Here is a 23,578-nt window from a genome sequence, read left to right on the forward strand (position 1 = left end):
CAAGTCCTCCTGATAAGATGGAAGAACAAGCAATTTTAAGGTGTCAGTTAGGGTTTTTTTTTTTTTTTTTTTTTTTTTTTTTTTTTTTTGCCCTTATAAAGCCTAGACTAACAATTGTCCAACTGTGCTGGCTTTTCCAGGTTGCAAAATGCTATGAGTCACTTTAAGGACAAAACAAACTATAGCTGACATTTATTAGTGCAAATGACATAGTCATTCAAAGATGACTCATGCATCCTTCCGTTGTACATCCCTTAGAGCTTCTCAGAAACCAAGAAAGATGTTGCAAGCTCCAAAATCATCTGAGTTTAGTGCCATGGAAGGAGGCCATTTTCAGGTTACTTGTCTGGAGTCCAAAAAATCCAACTTAGATGTCTTCAAGTGTGCTAATCGTACTGTTTCGAATTCTACATGATGCCTTAAGGAGCCAAGGATTTAGGGTAGCTTTCTATTCTTTAATTTTTTTCCCTGCAGATATGTGACCTTACTTCTCTTTTCAATCTTCTAATGAAGGAAACGTCCTGCTTTAGAAAACCAGAAAGGGGAAAAAAAACAACTCTGTTTATATATTCATATGTAATCCTTTTCTTTTACTGACCAATACTAGATAATTTCTCCCTTCCTTAAACAAGAACCATGGAACGATGCTGTAAGTGAAAGGCTATCTATAATTCAACATATGAGTCCATTCTTTCAGAAGTTCATAACAAAGTTTTTCGTCCCTATTTTCCTCTTTGGTTACTGTTTCTCCCTCAACAGTAAAGGGTATATACTCAAAGGAAGCCAAATACCTTTATGACAATGACAGTGTCATCAAAGCTGTGCCTTATCTAAGCTTGCTGGCACAGTCTACTCAAGACTTGGGAAGCTGAAGCCAGACAGTGACAGTTTCAAAGCCCACAGTGCGCTTGAAGCCAGTCTGAGTGACTTAGTGAGACTTGAACTCAAAATAGTGCAGTAAAAAGGACAAAGGAGCAAGGATCCAGTGTCAGTGGAGGACTTTCCTGGTGTGTGCAGGGAGGACTTTCCTGGTGTGTGCAGGGTAATCTTCAGTGTTTCCTGCACACAAATAGTTGTCTTCGGTGTCTGAGGCAAAGGAGTTGTTTATAAAAACACTTCTCACCAAGTAATTCTATTCAGCTTATGCCCTTTCCAATTGGACCCAGGAAGCCATCCCTTGATACGGCTTTGAGTTATAGCCTGGTGTGTCATGTATGTTATGACTAAACCCACATGTCAAGCAAGCCACCATTCCCCCCTTCTTAGATGGATCAGAGTGCTTTGTGGCATTTCTCAGATTTCTTTAAAATTATAATACACTGGAGTCAAAATTGCTAAGCTAAGCTTTAAAAAACAATGTTAGGTTAGGGAAGTATTTCCTTGTGAGAAAACAATATCCTGTTGGAGGACGTGACAGTGAGCTTCTGGGGTGGGCAATAAACTCTGATATCTGTGACAGTTTCTCAGCCTATAAGTCCACCTGGTTTATATCTCTCTTACTTCCACTGTCCACAGGAGCATTGTTGAAGTCAACGTCACACTAGCCTGAGCAAGGCAGATTGGAAGGGATAATCCACAGGTGCTCCAGGTGCCTCCCATAAACAGAATAATATGCATTCTATTCAGGAGAACATTCTTAGGGCTCATGTTCTTGGCCTAGAAAATTAAAAATATATAAAGTACAGATATATTAAAATACAGATATATAGCTCACAAACCCCAGTACAATACAGTTTTTTTAAAAATGTATAAATGCGGATACAGACATAAATTTGAGAAAAGTTGTGTGTCCATTGTATGGACATGTATGAGAAAAAGAGCAGGACCTGAGCTTATGTGTTCTGGGACTCTCAGACCTCTGAGAAGAGAGGATGCTCAGCTAATGCTGAAGCCCTGTGCTCTGAGTCCCTTAGACCCTAACGCTAAAGAGAACAGTGAAGACTGAGGCTGGTGCAACCAAGGGGCACATGATGAGGCTAGATATGCAAGTCCAAGCCAGTCGGAAAGCTGGATTTGGTCCTCTCTTTGAGCTTGACAACCTATTTCCCTCTAGTATGCTGAGCTCAAGTGCCACCAGGTGGCAAAGTAGAAGTGTTTGCAGTAAACTGACCCCCCACACTATAAAGTCTGATGGAAGAGGAAGGTTTTGAAGCTGAGACAACGGAACTACTCAAATGGATGGAAAGGAAAGTAATTGGGTGTGTCAGGAGACCATCAGCAAAGTGTTTGAGACAAACAGGCCTTTGAGGGCGGTGGAAATTGGGGGGAAAAAGACACAAAGTATCAAGCTTTCATTTTACAAGTTTATTTTTGAAAAATCACATAAAATAATCATATGATGACTAGGTTTCACTAAAGTATTTTCTTTCTTTATAAGATGATGTCTGAGCACGACTGGGGACTCACTGGAGAGACGGAAACCAACCATGTGGGAGAATGAGCCCTAGTGTGTCTTCTTAGAGAAGAACTCAGTTTCCCCTCGGCTTAGTTTGTAGTAAATCTTCTGAGATTAAGAAAAGAGCTTTAAGATTTAAACAGAATAGATGTAACGAAGTGAATCATTTATCATGCCACCAAGAATCACCAAGAATCAATGAAAGCACACAAAATATAGGTGGTGTGTGCACAACTCATGTCTGCTTCATCAGATTATTAAAAATGGGTGAGTGGCTTAATGCAAGAGAAAGTGATTGCCACAGTCCTTCTGAAGGCAAGAAATCCAAAATCAGGACGTGACATTCTTGGTTGCTTATGGAAGCTTTGAGGTAGAGCCCATTCTGAGTTTATGCTAAAGGCTTCAGGTGGGTATTAGCTGTCACTTGGCTTTCCTTGGTTGGCAGACACATCAAATCAAGCCCCTTGTTTGGGATCATGTTCCCACCTGCTTTGTGAGTCTCTTTCCCTCAAACCTCTCTCTACCCTTTAACAATAAGGGCGTAAATCATTGGATTTATTTAGATCCCTTCCCAAATCCAAGACAATCTAAGACTTGGGGAACCATGTCTTAGATATACATTTATGGCCCACCACCTGTATACAGTAAAACACCTCTTGTAACAAGGATGTGATTTCTAAGATAAGATTCATCACTGGTTTGTCAAGGACTCTGCTCTGAACCATCCTGTGTTGGCTAGAAGCTGGTCTGTTACTTGGCAGGTAGTGAAACCTCTGTGCCTTGGGAAGCTGAATTAATTCTGTTAATCTTCCATGACCACAAGACAGCAGGTATTCCTGTGCAGTAGGTGTGGTTGTTAGTATTGCTCCATGTTGGGGACAGAGAACAGAGAGGCTTCTGAAGCAAGGGAGTGTCCTAGACCAAAGACAGTTTTACAGTAAGCTTCTCAACCAAATAGAGTCTCTTCTCCACCTTTGCTCTATAGTTGTAGATTGTTCACACTTTTAAGCTCCTCTAGAATGCCACGTGGTAAAAGAACCTGTGAAACATTAGTTTACCCCTGTATGCTGTGCAGTGGCTGGTTTTCTCTCCTGTAACACACAGGGAGGCCTTGGGAAAAGCCTGGGAAGCAGCTACTGTTTGGAAGTTGCTAGTGCTGAGTAACAGCATAAAGGCATTTATTAATATACTCATTGAGCTGTAGAAGAGATACCCATACATTCTCAGATAAACAAGAAAATTGATGGAAAGAAGTGGAAGCCATTTATTTATATTACTATTTTTTTTCAAATAGCATCTGAAACAATGTATTTCATCATGGCAGTCTTGTGCGTATAGATCGTGGCACTTTGCTTGTAGTTAGTTACTCTCGCTATCTTCCCCCTCCCAAACTTCTGTAAGCTATGCCCCTCCCTCTATTAGCTATTCCTCTTTATGCTTTCATGCCATATATACATAATTTATGTCATATATACACATATACATGTACATTTACATATAAATACACATACATATATACACACACATATATGATCTAGATCTATATGTTTAAAGCTAGACTCCACATAAGAGAGAAATATGTGATATTTTCTCTTTCTTCCCTCATTCCTATATATGAGAGAGAAGATTCAGTGACTACCTTCTTGAGTCTGACTTACATTGCTTATCAAGTTGACTCCCAGCACTTCTGTCACCTCCCCACCCAGCCATGGAGGTATTTAAATCACAGCTCTTATACGGCACTGTGGGTCATAGGTAGAACCTTAATAATAGATTCTTAAATCTATCAGCATAGTAATAACACTGCTCTTTTCTACTTTGAGGGGTACTGGGAATACAAACCAGGTGGCAAGTCCTCCTCTGTACCCCTAGAGCACAACTGGCTATCTAAGCAATTTTGTAGATAATGAAACGCCTAACATTTACTTTCAAACGTCAGTTACAATCTTATCGAGCTCAGGAGGTATGTTTCTGTTTTGCTATGAAACCTAACCAGTTTGTGATCCCTATCTTTGATTAGAGATTCTTATGCCAAAGTTCTAAAACAAGTTGCTTGACTAGGTAATCATTAAATGCTACCAGAATTCAAGTGCTTGAAGAAAAAATTTACCAAACAATCTTTGCCCATCCTGGGAGCTTCAAAGGGAACTGCTTTCCAAGTTCCCGTCTGATAGGGAAGGGTTGGCAAGCATGTACAATTAACAAGCATATACAACAACAAACTGGCCCCCGTGGACATGGTTGGTTGAGGTTTAGGTTTGTTATAATTTTGCATCCTGATGTCGTTCCTCTACAGGTGCGTATTGTGGGTTATATTCATGTGAGATCTACCCATCAGGGATTGCCAGGTATCCGTGAGTGTCTGCTGCTGGGTTTTCTCCTTACCTTCCTGCCATGTCTAACGAAGTAGAAACAAGCACAACCAATGGTCAGCCTGAGCAACAGGCTGCACCGAAAGCGCCATCAAAGAAGGAGAAGAAGAAAGGTATGGGAAACCGGCTCTTGTCTGTTGTCTGGCTACCACAGGAGCTGAGTCACAAGTTCTTACTTCTTTCTTTTTTGGCACAAGTAATTGGTTTGCCTCATGTAGACTTGTTTCTGCATCTCCGGTTGTACCAACTTAGGTCCAGTTAGGAAATTTTCATAGCATTTTATTTAATCATATGTCTTTTTTTAAATAGTTATTTTGTTTAAAATATATGGTTAAGTGTACAACCATAATTATTATATAGCAGTCTTTCAGTAATTCATTTGCAACTTTGTTTTATGGACATCACCATTTTTGAAATAGCAAACTTTTGACTTTCTTAGATAGGTTTGGCTTTAAGTACTGTAGATAGTATTCAAGTGTTAGCCTGCCAGAGCTGGAGAAGATACCATGACCTTTCTCTTAGCTTTGGCTGGTCTTTCAGCGCTAGGAATGAGACTGCACAGGCCATTTGCGAGGAGAAAGTAAACACAAATTTCTACTTGTAGTCATGGTGATTTATTGCCAGTTCGCTTTTGTTTTATTGGTGGTTTAAAAATATTAGAAAATTGTTTGGTGGTTTAATTTTTTTCTTTCACCAAACAGAATATGCCATTTTTCTAACATTCATTCAAAACAAAGCTCCATTGAAGACTATTCTCAACTCCCAGTTCATGCATTGTCATGAATTTCTCATATGATTTTTTGTGCCTTGAGGAAGTGGGATTTTTTTTTTTTGCTCACTTTTATTTTTTTCCTTATCTCAATTCTACAGTTGATATTATAAACATGATTTTGCTCAAAAGAATAAGACAGTGGAGATCCCATGTATGAACCACTGTGGTATAATCGAGATTTGCAGTATTCAGTTTGGAGGGGATACCAAACCTGTGTGATCGTACCTAAGGGTGAGATTTAAATATAAGCTGTATCATGCACTTCTTCTTACTCCTTAGGTTCTGAAAAGACAGATGAGTATCTGCTGGCCAGGTTCAAAGGTGATGGTGTAAAATACAAGGCCAAGCTAATTGGTATCGATGATGTACCTGATGCGAGAGGAGACAAAATGAGTCAGGACTCTATGATGAAACTCAAGGTAAGGGGAAGAAATCATTGTCTCAACCAAGTGTCTGGAAGGGGGAGTCTATTAGCTCTCACCAACTCATGTCTACATGATTAGAAAAGATTTTTCTATTCACATTGATTCTACCCACAGGTTGATCCTCCAGTGTTTTCTTGTCAGGGAAGCCAGGGTTAGTCTGTATCTTTTGAGTCCTGTACTAGAATTCCTCTTTCACCAAGGATAGCAAGATTCTGGGAACCTTTTCATGTGGGCAAACTCAGCACTTGGATGAGCAAAGCTCCATCCCTAAATTTTCCATCCTGAAATGATTTTAAATGCTGTGGGCAGTTGTGAGTGATCGGTCCTCTGCATGGAAGACACAGAACAGGGACTAGGTTGCTGACTCTGTGGATAAGGCTCTTGCCTTACAAGAGTAAAAACCAGATAAAACACAGGACTCTACCTGTGAATTTGTTTGTGTGCATGTGTGCACATGAGTGTGGACAGAGGTTGACAATGAATGCCTGCCTTAATTATCATTTACCTTACTCTTTGAGACAGTATCTCATGGCACCTGAGGCTTACCATTTGATTAAACTGGCTGACCAGCAGTGTCTGGGGATGCTACAGTCTGCCTCCCCAGCACTGAAGTTCCTGGTGTATGCCACAGCATGCAACTTTTATGTGGGTTCTTGGGGTGTCAAACTTGAGTGTTCTTGCTTGTATGACATACTTTACCAACTGAGCTATCTCTCCAGGCCCAGTGCTTCGGGATTTAAATTTCTGTAGTATGCTACCTTGTGGACCTAATTAAACAGTACAAGGTTTAGGTGAGCCAGCTTCAATGTGTGTGTTAGAGATATTAAATTTATGCCTTTGTACGTATTAGGCAAGCACATTTTCACTAAGCTACATTCCTATCCCTAGAAGAAATACATATGTCTTCTACACCATCCAATTACCCTTGATGAAAGGTGCTTAATCCTTTCACAGATGCCATACAAGCTAAAAGCAAAGCATTTTGTCTTTCTAAGTTTTGTCATCACAAGTATTATAGAATACTTTAAAATACATTTTTTTTTCCAATCTCACCAGGGAATGGCAGCAGCTGGTCGCTCTCAGGGACAACACAAGCAAAGAATCTGGGTCAACATTTCCCTGTCTGGCATAAAAATTATTGATGAGAAAACCGGGGTAAGAATGTGGGCTTACCCACCTGAGTCTGACCATAGTTGATTTCCAGTGGGAAACTTCCTTTCTTTCTTCAAAGTAGGGAAAAGAAAAATGCTATGCACCACTTCTCCAAAACAGGCAATAAAACCAGAGGAGGCAAGGTCTCCTATTTTTGAACCTCATTTCCTATGAGAGATGTAAATGAGATCCTGAACTCAAGTGTGCTCCCGCTGTTGCATGGTATTTGTTTGGAACTTCAGATTAATTAATTAGATTAATTAATCTAATTACACTAGATTAATCTTAATACCTAGCTTATTTTAATGTGTTGATCATGTGTGAACTGTGCAGCTAGTTCAAAACCTCTAGAATATTTTTTATCTCTCTTTCCCCATCTTTCCCAACCTGAAGATGTAGCTTTCTTGACTGTTGTTTTCAGTGGATCTTTTATTCTTTGCTTTTTTTTTTTTCTTTGTTTGTTTCTTTCTTTTCTATTTGTGGTAGCCATTGTTCTATCATGGAGTCAGTGTTGCTTCTGTGTTGTTTGTTTACTTTATTCTGATAAGTACACAACAGCTACAATATTTCAAGTCTTCTGTGGTACTTTTCCTTTATTCCATAGAACATGGTAGGAGTCATTCACTTAAGAGTGTCATTGGTAACTCTGCTATGCATAGCAAGACACTATGACAAGATGCTTTCCCAACCCATTATCTAATATGCAAAATATCTGCAAGACTTAGAGCCAGGGCACCATTGTAATTGCCCATTCAACTGGATGGTCCTTAGGTCCTCAAGTATCATGGTTTGTATCAGTGTCCTTCAGCCCGTGACAACTTTTTAATATCAAGTCCTCCAGAGAATGGTGACAGGTTTCTCTCATAAGCATTATTCCTTTCTTCTTCAAATATGACCCCTTTAGTAAGTTAATTTTAATATACACATAAGATGATAAATATACATTCATAACTTCTATAGGAAACCATATAACATAATTTTGCTTTGCAAAAATCTTCATTTGACAGCCCTAACTGTCTTGTACACTAAAGGGTAGTTGTCAAATGGAACTCAATACTTTAGAAGTATCATGACTTACCTTTGCAGTGATCGTAGGCATTTGGAAATAAAATTCAAGACACATTTTGCCACCTTTGAGGAATTAAACTCTGGTGTGTTCTCGAAAGGTTTAAGAGAGAGGGTGGTGGGGGTAGAGAGGAAATAAACAAGTAGAGTCTCTGTTTGACTTCTAAGAACAGGGTCCTTCTAGGACGGGTTAAATATGCTATGGCAGTGTTTCATGCCTCTAGGATTTACTGGGTTCAGTCGTTTCAATGAAAATACTGATGGGTCTTTGTTGTCTAAGGATCCTACCCACCAGCTTAGACTGTTATTTTGTTAGTTTGCTATTTACCTAGGATAGGCCTACTGAAGTCTTGTTTTATTTTGGTTTTTCTTCTTGTCATTCTTTTATTGTGGGGAGTGGCTCTGCTTTAAATATTTGCTCAGGTGTTTGGTTAGTTGGTCAGCTGGTTTTGAGATACAATCTTGTTGTGTTGCCTGAGTCTTAGAGTCATAAGGTAAACAAATGCCTTGCGCCCAATTCCCAGGGACTATAAAGGCCACATCACACCCAGCTCAACTTGGGTTGGTTCAAGGGTTGCTTGCTCCCTCTTAAGTTCACAAACCATTGAACCTCCCCTTAGTCCTTCGTTGCAGGCAGCAATTTACCTTTTGGATAGAGAGAGTTAAGTACTTATGTTTTTAGAAAGGATGTTTTTCTACTTTTGTTTTCTATTTATCCTTTTTGGAGCCTTTTCTAGCAAAGATAAATCGAGATCTAGCCTTGAACCAAAGACAAGAAAATCTTCCAAAGCTTTAAACTCTTTGTATATCCCTCCACACTTGTTTCTTTATTACTCAGTGTTGTTCTTTATGGTCTCCTTAAGGTAATAGAGCATGAACATCCAGTAAATAAGATTTCCTTCATTGCTCGAGACGTGACAGACAATCGAGCATTCGGTTATGTGTGTGGAGGAGAAGGCCAGCATCAGTTTTTTGCTATAAAAACAGGGCAACAGGTAAGCTTTAAGGCATAATACACCTGAGGTCTGGTCCTCTGTTGAGAATAGAAGTGTTTATTATTCAACAGTATTTGCTGGAAACAGTGCATTAGGCCAGTACTAGTTCTTTAGGACAATCATCATTCAGAAAATGATTCTTGCCTAAGAATCTATTTAAATTGTTACCGATACTCCTGTGTGGCAAAAGAATCATGAGAATAGACTGACTATTATTGCTATTAATTAATTTAGAAGAGTATCGATTTATTCCCAGAAACCCAGAAAAATTCTGTTATGGTAACTATGTTCTTAACATTAATGAAACATTTATTAACCCTGTGTTCTTTAGTTATCTGAGGATGGCAATCCTCTATAAGACAGGGAAGGGTTGTAAGCAATCTCAAGTGGGAATAAAACATATTAATGAGAACTGAATATTGGCAAGGAAAGAACAAAATGTTGTTGATGCTTTTTCTATTGTTTCAGGCTGAGCCATTAGTCGTTGATCTTAAAGACCTTTTTCAAGTTATCTATAATGTAAAGAAAAAGGAAGAAGAAAAGAAAAAGGCAAGTACTATTTGATAGGAGTTATACTATTGGATTGAAAACTATACTCAGGGCCATGTTTAGTATTGCATGCCACATCTGAAGAGTTTGTTTTCTCTCCTTCCGAGTCTAGAATTGTCTGTTGTTCTTAGCAGGACAGTGGTAGGGTTTTGTGTTGGGCATATCTGATTTGCTGTCTCTGGCGTCTTGTACAACATTTGAAGTAGTTTCAGGACTTGACAGAGCAACGGTCTTAGCTAGTGTTTCTATTGCTGTGAAGAGATGTCACAAGCACTGCAACTCTTGGGGCTGGCTTACAGTTTCAGAGGTTTAGTCCATTCTCATCATGGCAGGAAACACAGTGCTCCGCAGGCAGACATGGTGCTGGAAGATCCCTCTTGACTGGCAGGCAGCAGAAGGAGACTGTCACACTGGCCAGACTTGAGCATATGAGACCTCAAACCCCACAATCAGTGACATACTTCCTCTAAGAAGACCACAACTACTCCAACAAGCCATACCTCCTGATAGTGCTAGTCCCTGTGGACAAGCATTCATACACATGAGTCTATGGGGCCATTCCTGTTCAAGCCAGCACAGCAACCTAGCTTAATTCTAGAAAGTATACAAATCCAGTATCTATGTCAAAGGAGGAGGGGAAACACAGTAAAATATACAAGATTTTCTTCCTTTTACCTATGAATCAGGATGTGTTTGTTTCTTTATCAACTCTCTTCCCAAGCTCACTGAATCTGTGTCTTTCCTTTCAGGTTGAAGAAGCCAACAAAGCAGAAGAGGTAAAGCTGCCTCATACTTCTTGTGATGAGTGTGATGTGTAGAAGCCATGTTTACTATCTGCAGGAGCACTTTCCCCTCCTGACTTGATCCTCTGGGCTAGGGACCAGTCTTTTCACAGAAGATAGTTACATTATTAGAGACCAAGCTGTAACAGCTTAATGGGGGGTAATCAGGCAGGGAAATAAATTCTGTGGGGCTACTTCATCAACTGAACTCTCTAATATTTGCCTTTGATTTTCAGAATGGGAGTGAGACCCTAATGACCCTTGATGATCAAGCTAACAAACTAAAGCTGGTATGTTTGATGTTTTGTGATTCTTACTCATTTGAACATGGGTTTCTACCTCCTGTAGATGTTGATAATACTGGACCTGTATTGAATCCATAGGAAAATTCAATTGGGATGCTGTTTTCATGTAATATTTATATTGATCTACAACACAGTATTCTCAGTAAGTCACCAGAATCTAATACAGTACTTCTTTAAGGTGTTGAGTGATATGCTTGGGAACAAGCCTACCCTTCCTGACATAAGTAGCTTAATATCAAATTTGTATTTCAACTACAATCCGATTGTGACAACTATTTTCTATATTTTGGGACACAAACAATTACAGTGATAGACAAAGTAATTGGTTTTCAGTAGACACATCTGAATCTAATCCAAATACTTTTTTAAGGGTGTTGACCAGATGGATTTGTTTGGGGACATGTCTACACCTCCTGACCTAAATAGTCCAACAGTAAGTGTTTCATTTTTAAATTTGCAATATAATGGAAATGACATCTATAATCCAAATTTACATTTAACCAGAAAGATTGAGCATTTCATGAAAGCTTGGAATTTCTTGATTTTTACTCATGATATAGAAGTGATTGCTAGAAAAATAATTTGGATCTTCAGTGACCATAGGAACCTACTATTACTAATCCAAATATATTAGTATAGCATAGAGATTAAATCTCTGCTACTCTATAGTCAGTGTAGTCCTTCTTGGTAATAACCTGGGATCAGAAGAAGATGCTAGATTCTAATTCTTGGCATAAGTCAATTTGAAGGAAATATGCTTGTTAAATGATAAATCCTAAGTTGTCTTAGCTTCTTCATTTTATCTGCCTTTCTTTTTTTTTTTCCAATTTAGCAGCATGAGTCTGACACTAATAGTTAACTAAGAGTCATTTGATGATTAACAAAAGTCTCTTTGTTTTAGAAGATTGGCCATCATTATAGAGCATTATGATATAGCAGATTGACTTATAGATGAATCTGTGACTTATTCTTTAGATCTTCTATAAGGCAGACCTCAGACAGAAATGCTCATGTCATTTCGAATGACTTCCCTCAACTTCTACTATACATTTCCTAGTTTCCTGAGCATCTTCTATGGGCAAGGCATAGCAGCCATCAAGACACGCTGGTATTATCATCAACCATTCTGGCTAGTGCTAAGATTAATGACAGAGCCAACCAAATGATGCTAATTACAGTATGTTCACCTAGTGTGCAGATTCAGATACTGCTTCTAAGGGAGTTTCCAGACTTGAGCCTCAAGGATGACAAGGCAATAACTAGATGAGCAGAGAGTTAGTACATATACTGTAATGGGAGAAAGGATTAGTACATATAGAGTAATGGGGGAGAGAATTAGTACATATACAGTAATGAGGTAGAGGATTAGTACATATACAGTAATGGGGCATAGAATTAGTACATATACAATAATGGGGGACATGGCTGGCTAAGACTTTGACATCAAGAAATCATCAAGTAAGTCTTTGTGATGTGCAAATGATCTCAGGAACAAAAGTAAGTCAGAGAGAGAGACTGGGAAAGAGTCTCCCTTCCCAGGGTGCTGCAGAGAAGTCCAGCAGGCAGAACCTAACTGCATAAACTCACAAGTCAGCTGAAGTGAGGACTGTGTACCTTCTTCTCTGTGTGGGAATTGCACTGTGTGGTGGCATCTCAAGATTTTTACAGAGCCTATAGTAGAGAAGTTAGAACTACTGGATAGTCTTTCAAATAGAGAGTCCTTCCTCATTGTTCTTTCTTTCTTTTCTTTCTTTTTTTTTTTTTTATAATGCTTCTTAACTGTTTTCAGGGTAAGATTTTTGGCATGTTAGGTTAGCTGATACTAGAAGGACCATCCTAGCTCTGGGCTTTTTTTTTTTTTTTTTTTTTTTTTTTTTTAAGATTCATAAACAGTCTTGGCAATTCTTTATTAGTAGCTCCCTCCTTGAAAGAAATCGGTATCCGTGGGAGTCTCCTTCCCAAATGTCACTCTGAAACAGGCACTCCAAGAGAGAGAAAAGTTCACGAGACATGAGTGGAATTTCAGAGGAAGAAGCAAGAAGGCGCTGACTGCTTGATTGGCCTTTGTGCACTTCGGAAGCATTCCACCAGCGAAAAACAGCTTGGAAGCCATAGTTTTATATTCCATTCCTCTCAAACTAAAAATGTTTTTCATTTGTAGAAATTTAAGTTTTAGTTTAAAAATAAGTTAAAATAATACATTTAATCAAAGTAGGTAATATCTGGTAAGCTATGTTGTTGTTGTTTAGGGCTAATTATGTGCTGGTTAGATTTTGTCAATGTGTTCTTTCACATTGACTCCATATGTAATGGTTACAAAATAGACATCCCTCTGGTAAAACTAGCATGCTCTAGATTTTTTTTTTTCAATTTTTACAACTTCTCTGAAAAATATGAAGTGTAAGGGAAAAAAAAACCTAAATTACTTAGACTCCCTCAGTCACCCCAAGAGGCTGTAGCTTCTCCCAAATGGATGAACAAAACGAATAATACACTGGCATCCCTGAGAACGTGTTTGTGAAATGACGGAAGCGTTATGTTTCCCGCTGTTTAAGAAGTAAAGAGAAAGCCAGAGAAGAAGGCGCAGAGGCACAGACGGAAGAAGAGTAAAGGGGAGAGCAGAAAGGCAGGAGGTGCATGAGCTGTAACTTTAAAACCCTGACTCCCTTGAAGACTTCAGGAAACAACAAAGACTTCCAGCAACACAGAGATTAAACACAACATGAGAGGGTTAGATTAGGGTAAGAATTTTAAATAGTATACCCAAGCACATGCGTGTACACCCATGACATGGATTGGGGTAGACACAGGTAGAGCAGAAATAAAGTATCAGTAAGAAAGCATGAAGAAGAATCTGAATTTGAGCTGTTCGTTGAAGTGTACAGGACACCGTGTAGTATGTAAAAGCAAGTGGGGTCCTACCGGGTAGCAATCTGAAAACCGATCTAAAGAAGCTGATTTTAAGGCACAGAAGAAAGAGCGGGAAGCCAACAGTGGTGCTGAGGCCTGGGTTAGAAACCATTTCTGGGACGCTAGCTGCCCATTCACACCCTCTTGCAGAAGTGACTTGATTGACTTTCACAGCTGGCTGAAGGTGCTCTATGGTAGCCAAGAGTGCCAACCAAACAGGCCAACCAAACACTGATGAAGCTCTGACCTCAGGAGTCGACCTCAGAGTCTACTCTTAAACTTGGGTCAACAGCAGCCCTAACCTGAGGACAGCCTTATACATTTTCCTTGTAGGGTGACTATTCAGAAGTCTAACGTTGTGACTCCTGTTTGGTGTCCTAAAAACTTCTTCTGAGGTGTCTGGAAAGGAGAACTCTGCCAGCTGTGAACACCCAACTGCTAACTGAGAGGTGGCTCAAAACAAAAAATACCGAAATCAAACTTCCCAAATGCATCTTATCCCAAGTTTTGATTGCTTAAAGATCCCCCTCATGAAGAATTCCCCCATTCATTTGTTTGATTAAAAGCTTTTAAATTTAAGCTCTCTCTTGTAATGAATTCTTCTAGTTGTAAAATGAAAACTAGCCTTTAAAAAAAAAAGAAGAAGAATAAAGAAAAACTGATTTTATGTTTTCCAGTTAAGAAAGTCAAATTGATTAAAGAGAGAGACTATGGTTTGGGCCTGATTTTGTTGCCTCTTCTATGGTCACAAAAAAGAAAAGGAACATTTTCTTTGTTTAAAAAACAGGGACTTTTGAACCCTTTTTGTCCTTATTAGTTTAAAAGGTTCTGCTTTCTTTTAAGTTGTTCTTGTCCCAGTGATCAAAATAGTACTCCGCCCAGGTTAATGCTAGACATCTACTTGAGCTCCTTTCCTGCTGGATACTGTTTATTGTTTATAATCTATGGCTGACAGAGTTAAGTGTTTAATGGATCAAAGTCAGTTGGAAAGGTCTTTCCCAGGGTAAGCTGTAATTAGTTATGAACTGGAATAAAAACATGTCAAATTGATTAACTTGGTAGCTTTGATGCCAACAATTTTCATAAGGCGAATGGAGAAACCAAACAATTAACATCTATAGTTTTCTCTAGAGAATGGAATTAGTACCGTTATGTGTTTTTGCATGCTTTGAGGAATTCCACCCTAACCCCGTATTTCTTCTCAGTTACTAGCTGGCTTTAAGGATAAATAGGTGAGAACACTGCTGCCACTGAGGGAACCGTGTCTTAACAGTATATAACGTGAGGTTAGTGTGTGGTTGATTAGATGCCATCCCAATATGACCGCCACGTTCAGACCTCACTCTAAACTTCATCCCAACCACAGCTAGGAAATAGAATTCAGTGGTAGAATGCTTGCCCGGCATACTCAGAGCCCTGGGTTCAGTTTCCAGCACCATACAAGTACATACGCATGATGCACATATGAGTCTTACCCATTCAGTTTGCTTATTTAAAGAAGCAATTAGTTAGAGACTTCCGGAAGTACAATCCAAAGGACTGCCTACTGTGTTTCTCAGGTAGGAGGCTGGACCAGGTTTCTGAAGTCAGTTCGTATGTCCAAACACTGTATTCAATCCATTTAGAGTAAATCTTAATTGTTTTTAATTCAAAGATATCAGTTGGACCAGTGCAGATAATGAACCCAACCCATTTGGATGTCCAAACTACAGACAGCGTGATTTTAATATGATTTCATCAAAGGAAGGGCAGACCCCATGGAGAGTACATCTCACAGGCCGATCGAGGAATTAACTCATAGTAAAAAAGTAGGGAGTTGATGGGAGATGGTAATAGGTTCTAATAGGAGTCCTGATAATCCTTGTCATTTTGATGTAGTTTTCTCATTTGAATTATAACATGGACTAACACTTTCTCTCTCTTTCTCTCTCTTTTTTCCCCCAAATGTGCTAGGAGAGCAAAGATATCCTGTTAGTGGATCTAAACTCTGAAATCGACACCAATCAAAACTCTTTAAGAGAAAATCCATTCTTAACAAATGGAGTCACCTCCTGTTCTCTCCCTCGACCAAAGCCTCAGGCATCCTTCTTGCCTGAAAATGCCTTTTCTGCCAATCTCAGCTTCTTTCCCACCCCTAATCCTGATCCTTTCCGTGATGATCCTTTTGCACAGACAGACCAATCGGCACCCTCTTCGTTTGATTCTCTCACATCTCCAGATCAGAAGAAAGCGAATCTGAGTAGCTTGTCTACTCCACAGAGTAAAGGGCCCCTGAACGGTGATACTGATTACTTTGGTCAGCAATTTGACCAGATCTCTAACCGGACTGGCAAACAGGAAGCTCAGGGAGGCCCATGGCCCTATCCAAGTTCGCAAACCCAGCAAGCAGTGAGAAATGGGGTCTCTGAAAGAGAACAGAACGGCTTCCATATCAAATCTTCCCCGAACCCTTTTGCGGGAAGCCCTCCCAAAGGACTATCGGTACCGAATGGCGTAAAGCCGGACTTGGAAAGCTCTATCCAGTCCTCAGCACATGACTCCATAGCCATTATCCCACCTCCACAAAGTACCAAACCAGGAAGAGGCAGAAGGACCGCTAAGGTGAATTGTCTTTTCCACCTATCCACTAGCAGAGTGCATGCGCAGTACCGAAGGGTGGTGTGACGCAAGCTCTCTTCCTTGCTGCTATTTGTAGTTTTCCTGCGTGGCTGAGAGATAGAAGGTGGGATGAGACACACTAAATCCTTCAGGAATATGCCCCCGCCAGCCAGCATTCTTCCTAAGCTTCCCCGCAGTGTTTGCCACATCTGCTTTCCGTTTGCATGTCTTATCACTTAATACTAAACTAAACACAAGTTGTTGTTGTTTTTTTTTTCCATTGTTAATGCTGCTATGCTTCTGTTCCTCTGGTAAGTTTAATTGTCATGTTTTGGGATGGGAGGGTGAGAGTTCTTGTGATTCCCTTGGTCCTGTCCCCACACTAACACACGTCCCGCACACCCTTCGTCACTGATGTCCGTGGTGGTGGTGTAAAATTCTCAAGTCTGCCTCCTCTTTGAAAACGTAAATGTCGATTGAATAACCCATTGACTTAGAAACTTACACGACCACTATTACCAACTTCATTCAAAAGTGACTCCAAGTGCAGTGACTGTAGGATATTTTCCCAAGCGTTCAAACGAATGTGCAGATCTACCTAAGGATGAAGGTAGAGTCATCTCTATGGAAACCAGCTGAACAGAAGGAGTGCAATTATTTAGGTTTCCGTTGCCCTTTCTTTCCCAGCTCCAAGTTTTAGCCAATGTGGAGACCAGAGTGACACAAAAGGAGAAAATGAGAAAAAAACCATTTCATTTTGCAAGTCCAAGGCGGTATCCGCTAGTCTACCCACTGCAGCCCTGTGCCTTTATCCCTCTCACCCCAACCCCCACCTCACCTTTGGTCTGTTATTTACCTGGATGGAAGTAATCACATGCCAGTAATGAAGGAAGGTTTTAGCTTTGGGCGTGCAGTAGGAGACAGACGGAAGCTGTAATGCCCTCCTTGCTGAATAACTCTTCTCCCTTCTCCATTTTGTCAGTCTTCAGCAAACGACTTGCTTGCTTCAGACATCTTTACCTCAGAACCTCCAGGCCAGATGTCCCCCACAGGACAGCCTGCAGCTCCGCAGATGACCCTAATGGATCTCTTCAGAGCCAATGATCCTGCCCCAATTGGGAGGCCCCTTGTAGGTCTAGGTAAGTTCCTACAGTTGGAATTAAATGTGATGTCACTACTCCTAATGATGACCCAGGGGAGGAAGGCGCTTCCTATATTGATGGGCAAATAAATGGGAGATGTCAAGCAATACCTCTCACTTTGACACCTGCTTAGCCCACAGCCCTGTGACATTCCTGCTTTGTAACTGAAATTCAGCTCTCTGACCTGCCATGTGACAACAAGTCTATTTTCAGTATTGTGTGTCCCTGAGGGGCTGGCCGAGGCTTTCAGGGGACAGTTTGTAAAGAATACTGCAGTCTGACTGGCTTCCATGGTGAAAAGAAGATAGATTGGGAGAACCTTGGGGACTGTCTAAGGAGCAAATGTAAGAATATGTGTATATTTATGCCATTCACCATGATAGATAGAGGTCTGTCTCCTCAGACCCTCTTATGAGCCCCAGAGGGAGTGTAGGTTAACTTTGAAGCAAGGCTAAGTCATAAAGAAAAAGTCTGACTTCTGGGCTCTACCCCACACTTAGGTCTGAGAAAGACTATCTGGCTTTAAAATACTTGTATCTTAGCAACTCATAAACAATAATTTGTCTAGAAGAGCATCTAAGTATAGAAGGTAAAATACTAGAGGAAAAAAAACTAAATCTAGAGAAGGGGCGTAGATTGAGTTTTGTTAGACAATGGAATGCACTGGCTTTAAAATGTATTTCTGGCTTGCCAGATCCACCGAGCCTCTGCCGCAGGATACTGGCGAAGGGACACGGATTGCCAGATTGCCAGTGGGTTCTGTTACTCTTTCTCCTCAGCCTCTGGCCCTTTGCAGGCTCCGTAGTTCAGTTTTCAGAAACCCTAACAGTAGCCGTGGCCATCCCGCTGGGGAATCCCGTTGTTCGCTTCTTGGCACCTGTGCTACCTCCAACAGAATTCGACTTGGGTGGTGGGAGACCGTGGATCAAGGACTCTCTGGCCTCTGGTAAAACTGGGCTGGAGATCATGGCCAAGCTCAACAGAGACAGTCACCACGATCTTTTTTCTTTATTTCTCCTGTTCTCTCCTTTGCTATTTTTTTTTTTTCTGCAAAGGAGAGCAGTTTGTATCTGCCATGATAAGTCTGTCTAAAACATGCCAGGAGTAGAGATACGGAGATGTAACTACTGCTGGGTGACTGAAATACAGGTGAGGGCGAGAAGCCAGTAGATTCCAGGCTTCTGCTGGAGGCTGGAGCACCAAGAGACTCTCTTTAAATGCTTTGCACCCATTGGAGGCCTCCTTTTGGACATTGCTCTTTTGTGCCCGCAGAGAAACAGCTAGTATCTTTCCTTCATAGAAAGGCAGGGGTCTTGCATTCAGGGCCTGTGACTAGACCACCTCCCAGAGCTCTGTAGTCTAACAGCGATGCCTTGAAGGATTCTTGCAGCCAATATTTAACAAGTCAGCCTGAAGATACAGCTGGACCTTATAACTGTTAATTTATTCAGACGAAGTGAAGCTTTTTGGCGAGGTGCCCCTGTTGAGGCCTTGGGGTATACAACTGCAGAATACTGATGATTCTTCTACGTTTGGACATGGAACTCAAACTGAGCCCCACAGTGTAGCCCCTGTCCATTGGCAGTGATCCTCAGCCAAACCATGGAAGGTTGTAGGTCTGGCTTCCGCTGGACCCAGCTGGGGAACTGTCTCCTCTGGAGCTTGTGGGGGCGGGTAAAAGGCTTGCAGGAAGCCAAGCCCTGGGCTTTGACTTGTACCCTGTGTTTTGATCTAGCTTCAGAAGGTAATAAAGTTGATGCTTTTTGCCCATGCTCTCTTTTTCCTCGGTCCTTTCCCCGTACTTTCTCTAGCTGGGCCATAAATGTCTTAGAAGCATAATGGGTTGAGTCTAGGAGATGGGAAGGAAGGCTGGCACACATGCAGATTTGCCAAGCACTTACTTCTTGGCAAATGTCATATTTTCCTTTAGTCAGAATGGCACTCCCATTGATACAATCTATGGCTACCCTTAAGCAGTTTCACAAGGAAAGGCAAAGTCGTTCAGGATGAAGTGTGATAATGGATGTTTCCCATTTATATTCTTTAATTTTAGTTTATTATTGAGACAAGGTTTCTATGTGTAGCCCTGACTGTCCTGGAACTCACTCTGTAGACCAGGCTGGCATCGAACTCCCAGAGATCTTCCTGCCTCTGCCTCACAAGCACTGGGACTAAAGGCATGAGCCACCTCTGCCCACCTTATTTATTTACATCTAAATGGCTGCAATTATTAGCAAATGACCCTTCCTTCCATTCACAACGTTAATTTATTTTTGAAACATTGTCAATAACTTTGTTCAAATTTAACCCACTTTTAAGGCTTATATTAGAAAATCTAAGAGAAACCATGTCTTGGTCTTTATGACTGTATTCTGTAATGCAAACAAGTCCTGGCTCCTGTATCTTATGAAGTTAGTATGTGGATTAGTTCATCGCACAGTAGTGCTTCTTGAACTTGGCTGTGAAGAGGTCAAATGGGAGAATAAGGTGCTGGAGTCAGGGCCAAGGTGCATACATTTGTCCCTCTAGGCATGGACTGTGAGTTTCCCCATTTGATTATGTTGACTCAGTTCCCTCCCTCACTGAGAAACAGACATGTTGTTCAGGTGAGGTGGCCCTTCTGTGAGAATGGAGCTAGATGCCAGCATTCAACACAGTGAAAGACTCAAATGAGAAGAAGATTAAGAGAGCGCTCCTTATATCAACTCCTAAGCCCCACTTTAAAGTTCTTCTCAGTCTTGACAAAAAAGCAAACCCATAGCAGCCAATCTTTCCTATCCCCAGTTTGAAGCCTTTTTTTTTTTTTTACTGAAGTAGCTAATATGGATCATGAGTGAATACAGTCTTGAACCCTCAGAAGGTCCAAGAGCAGAACAGCAGCATCCAAACTGAGGATGGGGCTGGGCTGCGGTTTGTAGGATGTGATGCTTGGTGCGGTCTTACCCCCATGGTGACGTTTTACTGATTCGTAAGCCCACCTGGGAAGAGAGAGCAGAGAGAAAGAATGTCCTGCGTGTTAGGACAGGATGCGGGGTGTGAATCTGAAGAACAGAGGTTGGAGAGGCCTGCTTCTCATGAGGTACCCACATCCTGAAGAATATGACATGGAGGCAGGCCTTGGAGACAGTGTTCTCTGACTCAGGACACCCTTCCTCAGGAGGGGGCTCTGCTTTCTCCTGCTTTATCTCCTCCACATTTCCTATAACTGCTGTGCCCTAACTTCTGGCAAAGCACAGTGTGCGACACATGGCAGGAAGCACTTTCCCAGGGTAATAGCCTTTCCTCCGTTTTTGTAATAGTCTAAAACTGCATTGGCCTCAGCAAAATTTTATCTTCCCTTTATATAGCGGTGTTAACTCTGATAGTACTAAGAAGCAGGGAGTCTTGGAAATGGGAGAGATGCTTTTCTGAGGCCCCCCATGTCCACTCATGACAGCTGGTTTCCATAGATCCTCAGCAGGAACCAGCTGTTAAATGCAAAAACAAAATAATGACCAGGCACAGTGGATTATCTTAATTAACTACTTAATAATCATTGTAATTTGCATATTCAAGTCTGACCACTTGACCAAGCACTTCTTGCTATTGGCAAATTCTATTCAGGGTGTATCAATACATGTTTGATAAATATTTTTGCTTTTCATGATTAAGACCTTGTGGAGTGTATTACTCTTCCCAAGAAGGAAAGTAAAATGGAGTTGTAGAAAGTATATGCACCAAGCTATGAAGGCTAGCTAGACAGTGCTAATGAGTTAAGCTTCTGAAAGATTTGATGTCTTAGAGCCATTATTTCTGAGCCAGCTTCAAACCTTCATAAAGTGTCTTGCCTTGGGAGTGCTCTGCAAACATGCCCAGAAAAATTGTGCTTTTTAAAATTTAAGAATCCTCGTCAAAGGGATGAATACAGCCAAAGTCTGTTATGTGGATGTTTGAAAATGCCACCATTAAACCCATTATTTCATACAGTTAGCTCATCTTTTATAAAAATAAAAGAATCCCCTTCAAGCCTGTCTCCTGATAACTTCTTTCTCCTTCTTCCTTCAGGTACTGTCCCAGTAACACCCCCCCAAGCAGGGCCTTGGACACCTGTTGTCTACAGCCCCACAACGGTGGTCCCAGGAGCCATAATAAGTGGCCAGCCTCCTGGTTTTGGCCAGCCATTTGTTATTGGTACAACCCCAGCAGTACAAGTTTGGAATCAGTCCTCATCATTTGCAACCCCAGCTTCCCCTCCACCCCCTGCAGTTTGGTGTCCTACCACATCTGTGGCACCCAACACTTGGTCATCCACAAGCCCTCTGGGGAATCCTTTTCAGAGTAATAATATCTTTCCACCTGCCACCATATCCACTCAGTCCTCTCCTCAGCCTCTGATGTCCTCTGTTCTGACCACACCTCCTCAACCACCTCCCCGAAATGGCCCACTAAAGGACATTCCCAGTGACGCTTTCACTGGCTTAGACCCACTTGGGGATAAAGAGGTCAAAGAAGTGAAAGAAATGTTTAAGGACTTCCAGCTTCGGCAGCCACCTCTTGTGCCCTCAAGGAAGGGAGAGACACCTCCTTCTGGGACTTCAAGCGCCTTCTCCAGTTACTTCAACAATAAAGTTGGCATTCCTCAGGAGCATGTAGACCATGATGATTTTGATGCCAATCAGCTGTTGAACAAGATTAATGGTAAGTTTGCTCCAAGGACAGCCTTCATACAGTCCCCTGGGGGAGCTCAGAGGAACTTTCTCTGTTCATCTGTAGTCTACTTCCTGCTGCTTCTGGCGTTCTGGGTGGGGAGGTAAACCATTCACCTTAGAGCCCTTTACCTCAGCCAATCCCAGGGACTGGCCCAAGGCTGCCCTCTAGTGACTGTTCTCAAAAGGGCCTCAAAGGGCTATAGAAGCATGGCTTGTGACCTTTGGAGAGCTGAATGGTACTCTAACCTATACACCATGGATAGGAGGAAGGGACTGGTGATTGTCTTCCACTTCATAGAAAGGATGTATGTAGCTTTCTGTTCTGTGACAAATAGAATGAGTTCTGGTATATGTGGTGAGTTCTAGCTCACTGGTATAAAAATCTAAGTTCCAAATCTAAGCCAGCCAGGGAACATGTGCTATGTGTTAGCAAAGCTTGTCTACTAACCACTTGGGATCTTTGCCTTCCAGAACCACCAAAGCCAGCCCCCAGACAAGGTGTCCCCTCGGGTACCAAGTCTTCGGACAATTCACTTGAGAACCCTTTCTCTAAAGGGTTCAGCTCAACAAACCCCTCCGTAAGTATTAAATCCTAGAAGCACATGCAACTTATGCCTATGATGTCTACCTGAATCTACCTTTGCTGTACATTAACTCTTGGATGAGAATGCCTGTTTGGCTGTGATGTGTTCTTAGGAAACATCACAGTGTAAACATCCCATCAGGCTGGGTGAGATTACGTTTCACAGGCACTGTCATCCCCTGAACTTGAGAAGTAATACCATCCAAGACCCTCCACTGTGCTTCACTCAGTCTGTCTCATGAAAACATGACAGGACAAGATGAGTCAAAATTATCTCCTAAGAACCTTTAACGATAAAATTGTTAATCTCCCATTGATCATTCATCAAAAACAATTCTTCCAAGTTGAGGAAGACATGCAGTTCTCTCCAGCCTTGACTTTTGAACAAACGGTGTTTGTCTAATTGGCTTACCATCTAACTGATGCTTAAAGGGAACTGAAGTTCCGTTATGTGTTATGATTATGGTTATAATAGTGTTTGTTCTTTGGCTTCATCTCCTAGGTGGTTTCTCAGCCTGCGTCTTCTGATGCCCACAAGAGCCCTTTCGGAAATCCTTTTGCTTAGCTTCTGTAAGTGGAAGAACCTATTTAGTGTTGCCTTGCAATGGGTAGATGGTGAGGGAGGGGGATGTGAAGGGGAAAGTGTGAGATTTTATTTTTAGAGTTATGAAGAGGTTAGGTATGTGTTAACTTAAGAGTAATTGACATGGAAGTCAATACTCTGATAACAATAAATTATTTAAAAAATAATGTTTACAAACAATAGTCTAGCTAGGAGCTGTGAATGTTTAGCTTGTGTTGTTGATACTTCAGTTCTATATGGAAACATTCAATAGAACATATAT

At 41.1% G+C, this 23,578-nt stretch overlaps 1 protein-coding gene across 3 annotated transcripts in view; it reads left to right on the top strand.

Moving 5' to 3' along the window:
* The window catches only part of DAB2 (DAB adaptor protein 2), a 50,699-nt gene that overhangs the window by 23,748 nt on the left and 3,373 nt on the right, over window positions 1-23,578 (top strand). The window contains exons 2-14 of one of the 3 annotated variants that reach the window (XM_080933517.1): window positions 4,692-4,880; window positions 5,819-5,958; window positions 7,021-7,119; window positions 9,045-9,176; window positions 9,645-9,725; window positions 10,475-10,501; window positions 10,744-10,797; window positions 11,183-11,245; window positions 15,676-16,323; window positions 17,303-17,459; window positions 21,507-22,139; window positions 22,622-22,728; window positions 23,236-23,303. In XM_080933517.1, coding sequence (XP_080789643.1) covers window positions 4,790-4,880; window positions 5,819-5,958; window positions 7,021-7,119; window positions 9,045-9,176; window positions 9,645-9,725; window positions 10,475-10,501; window positions 10,744-10,797; window positions 11,183-11,245; window positions 15,676-16,323; window positions 17,303-17,459; window positions 21,507-22,139; window positions 22,622-22,728; window positions 23,236-23,298 — 2,295 coding nt within the window. In that variant the 5' untranslated portion in view covers window positions 4,692-4,789 and the 3' untranslated portion in view covers window positions 23,299-23,303. The remainder of the gene's footprint in view (window positions 1-4,691; window positions 4,881-5,818; window positions 5,959-7,020; window positions 7,120-9,044; window positions 9,177-9,644; window positions 9,726-10,474; window positions 10,502-10,743; window positions 10,798-11,182; window positions 11,246-15,675; window positions 16,324-17,302; window positions 17,460-21,506; window positions 22,140-22,621; window positions 22,729-23,235; window positions 23,304-23,578) is intronic. The other 2 variants (XM_080933518.1, XM_080933519.1) reach the window with 2 other exon arrangements.

Source organism: Micromys minutus (assembly GCF_963924665.1).
Source record: "Micromys minutus genome assembly, chromosome: 20".
In the NCBI taxonomy this organism is placed as follows: Eukaryota; Metazoa; Chordata; class Mammalia; order Rodentia; family Muridae; genus Micromys; species Micromys minutus.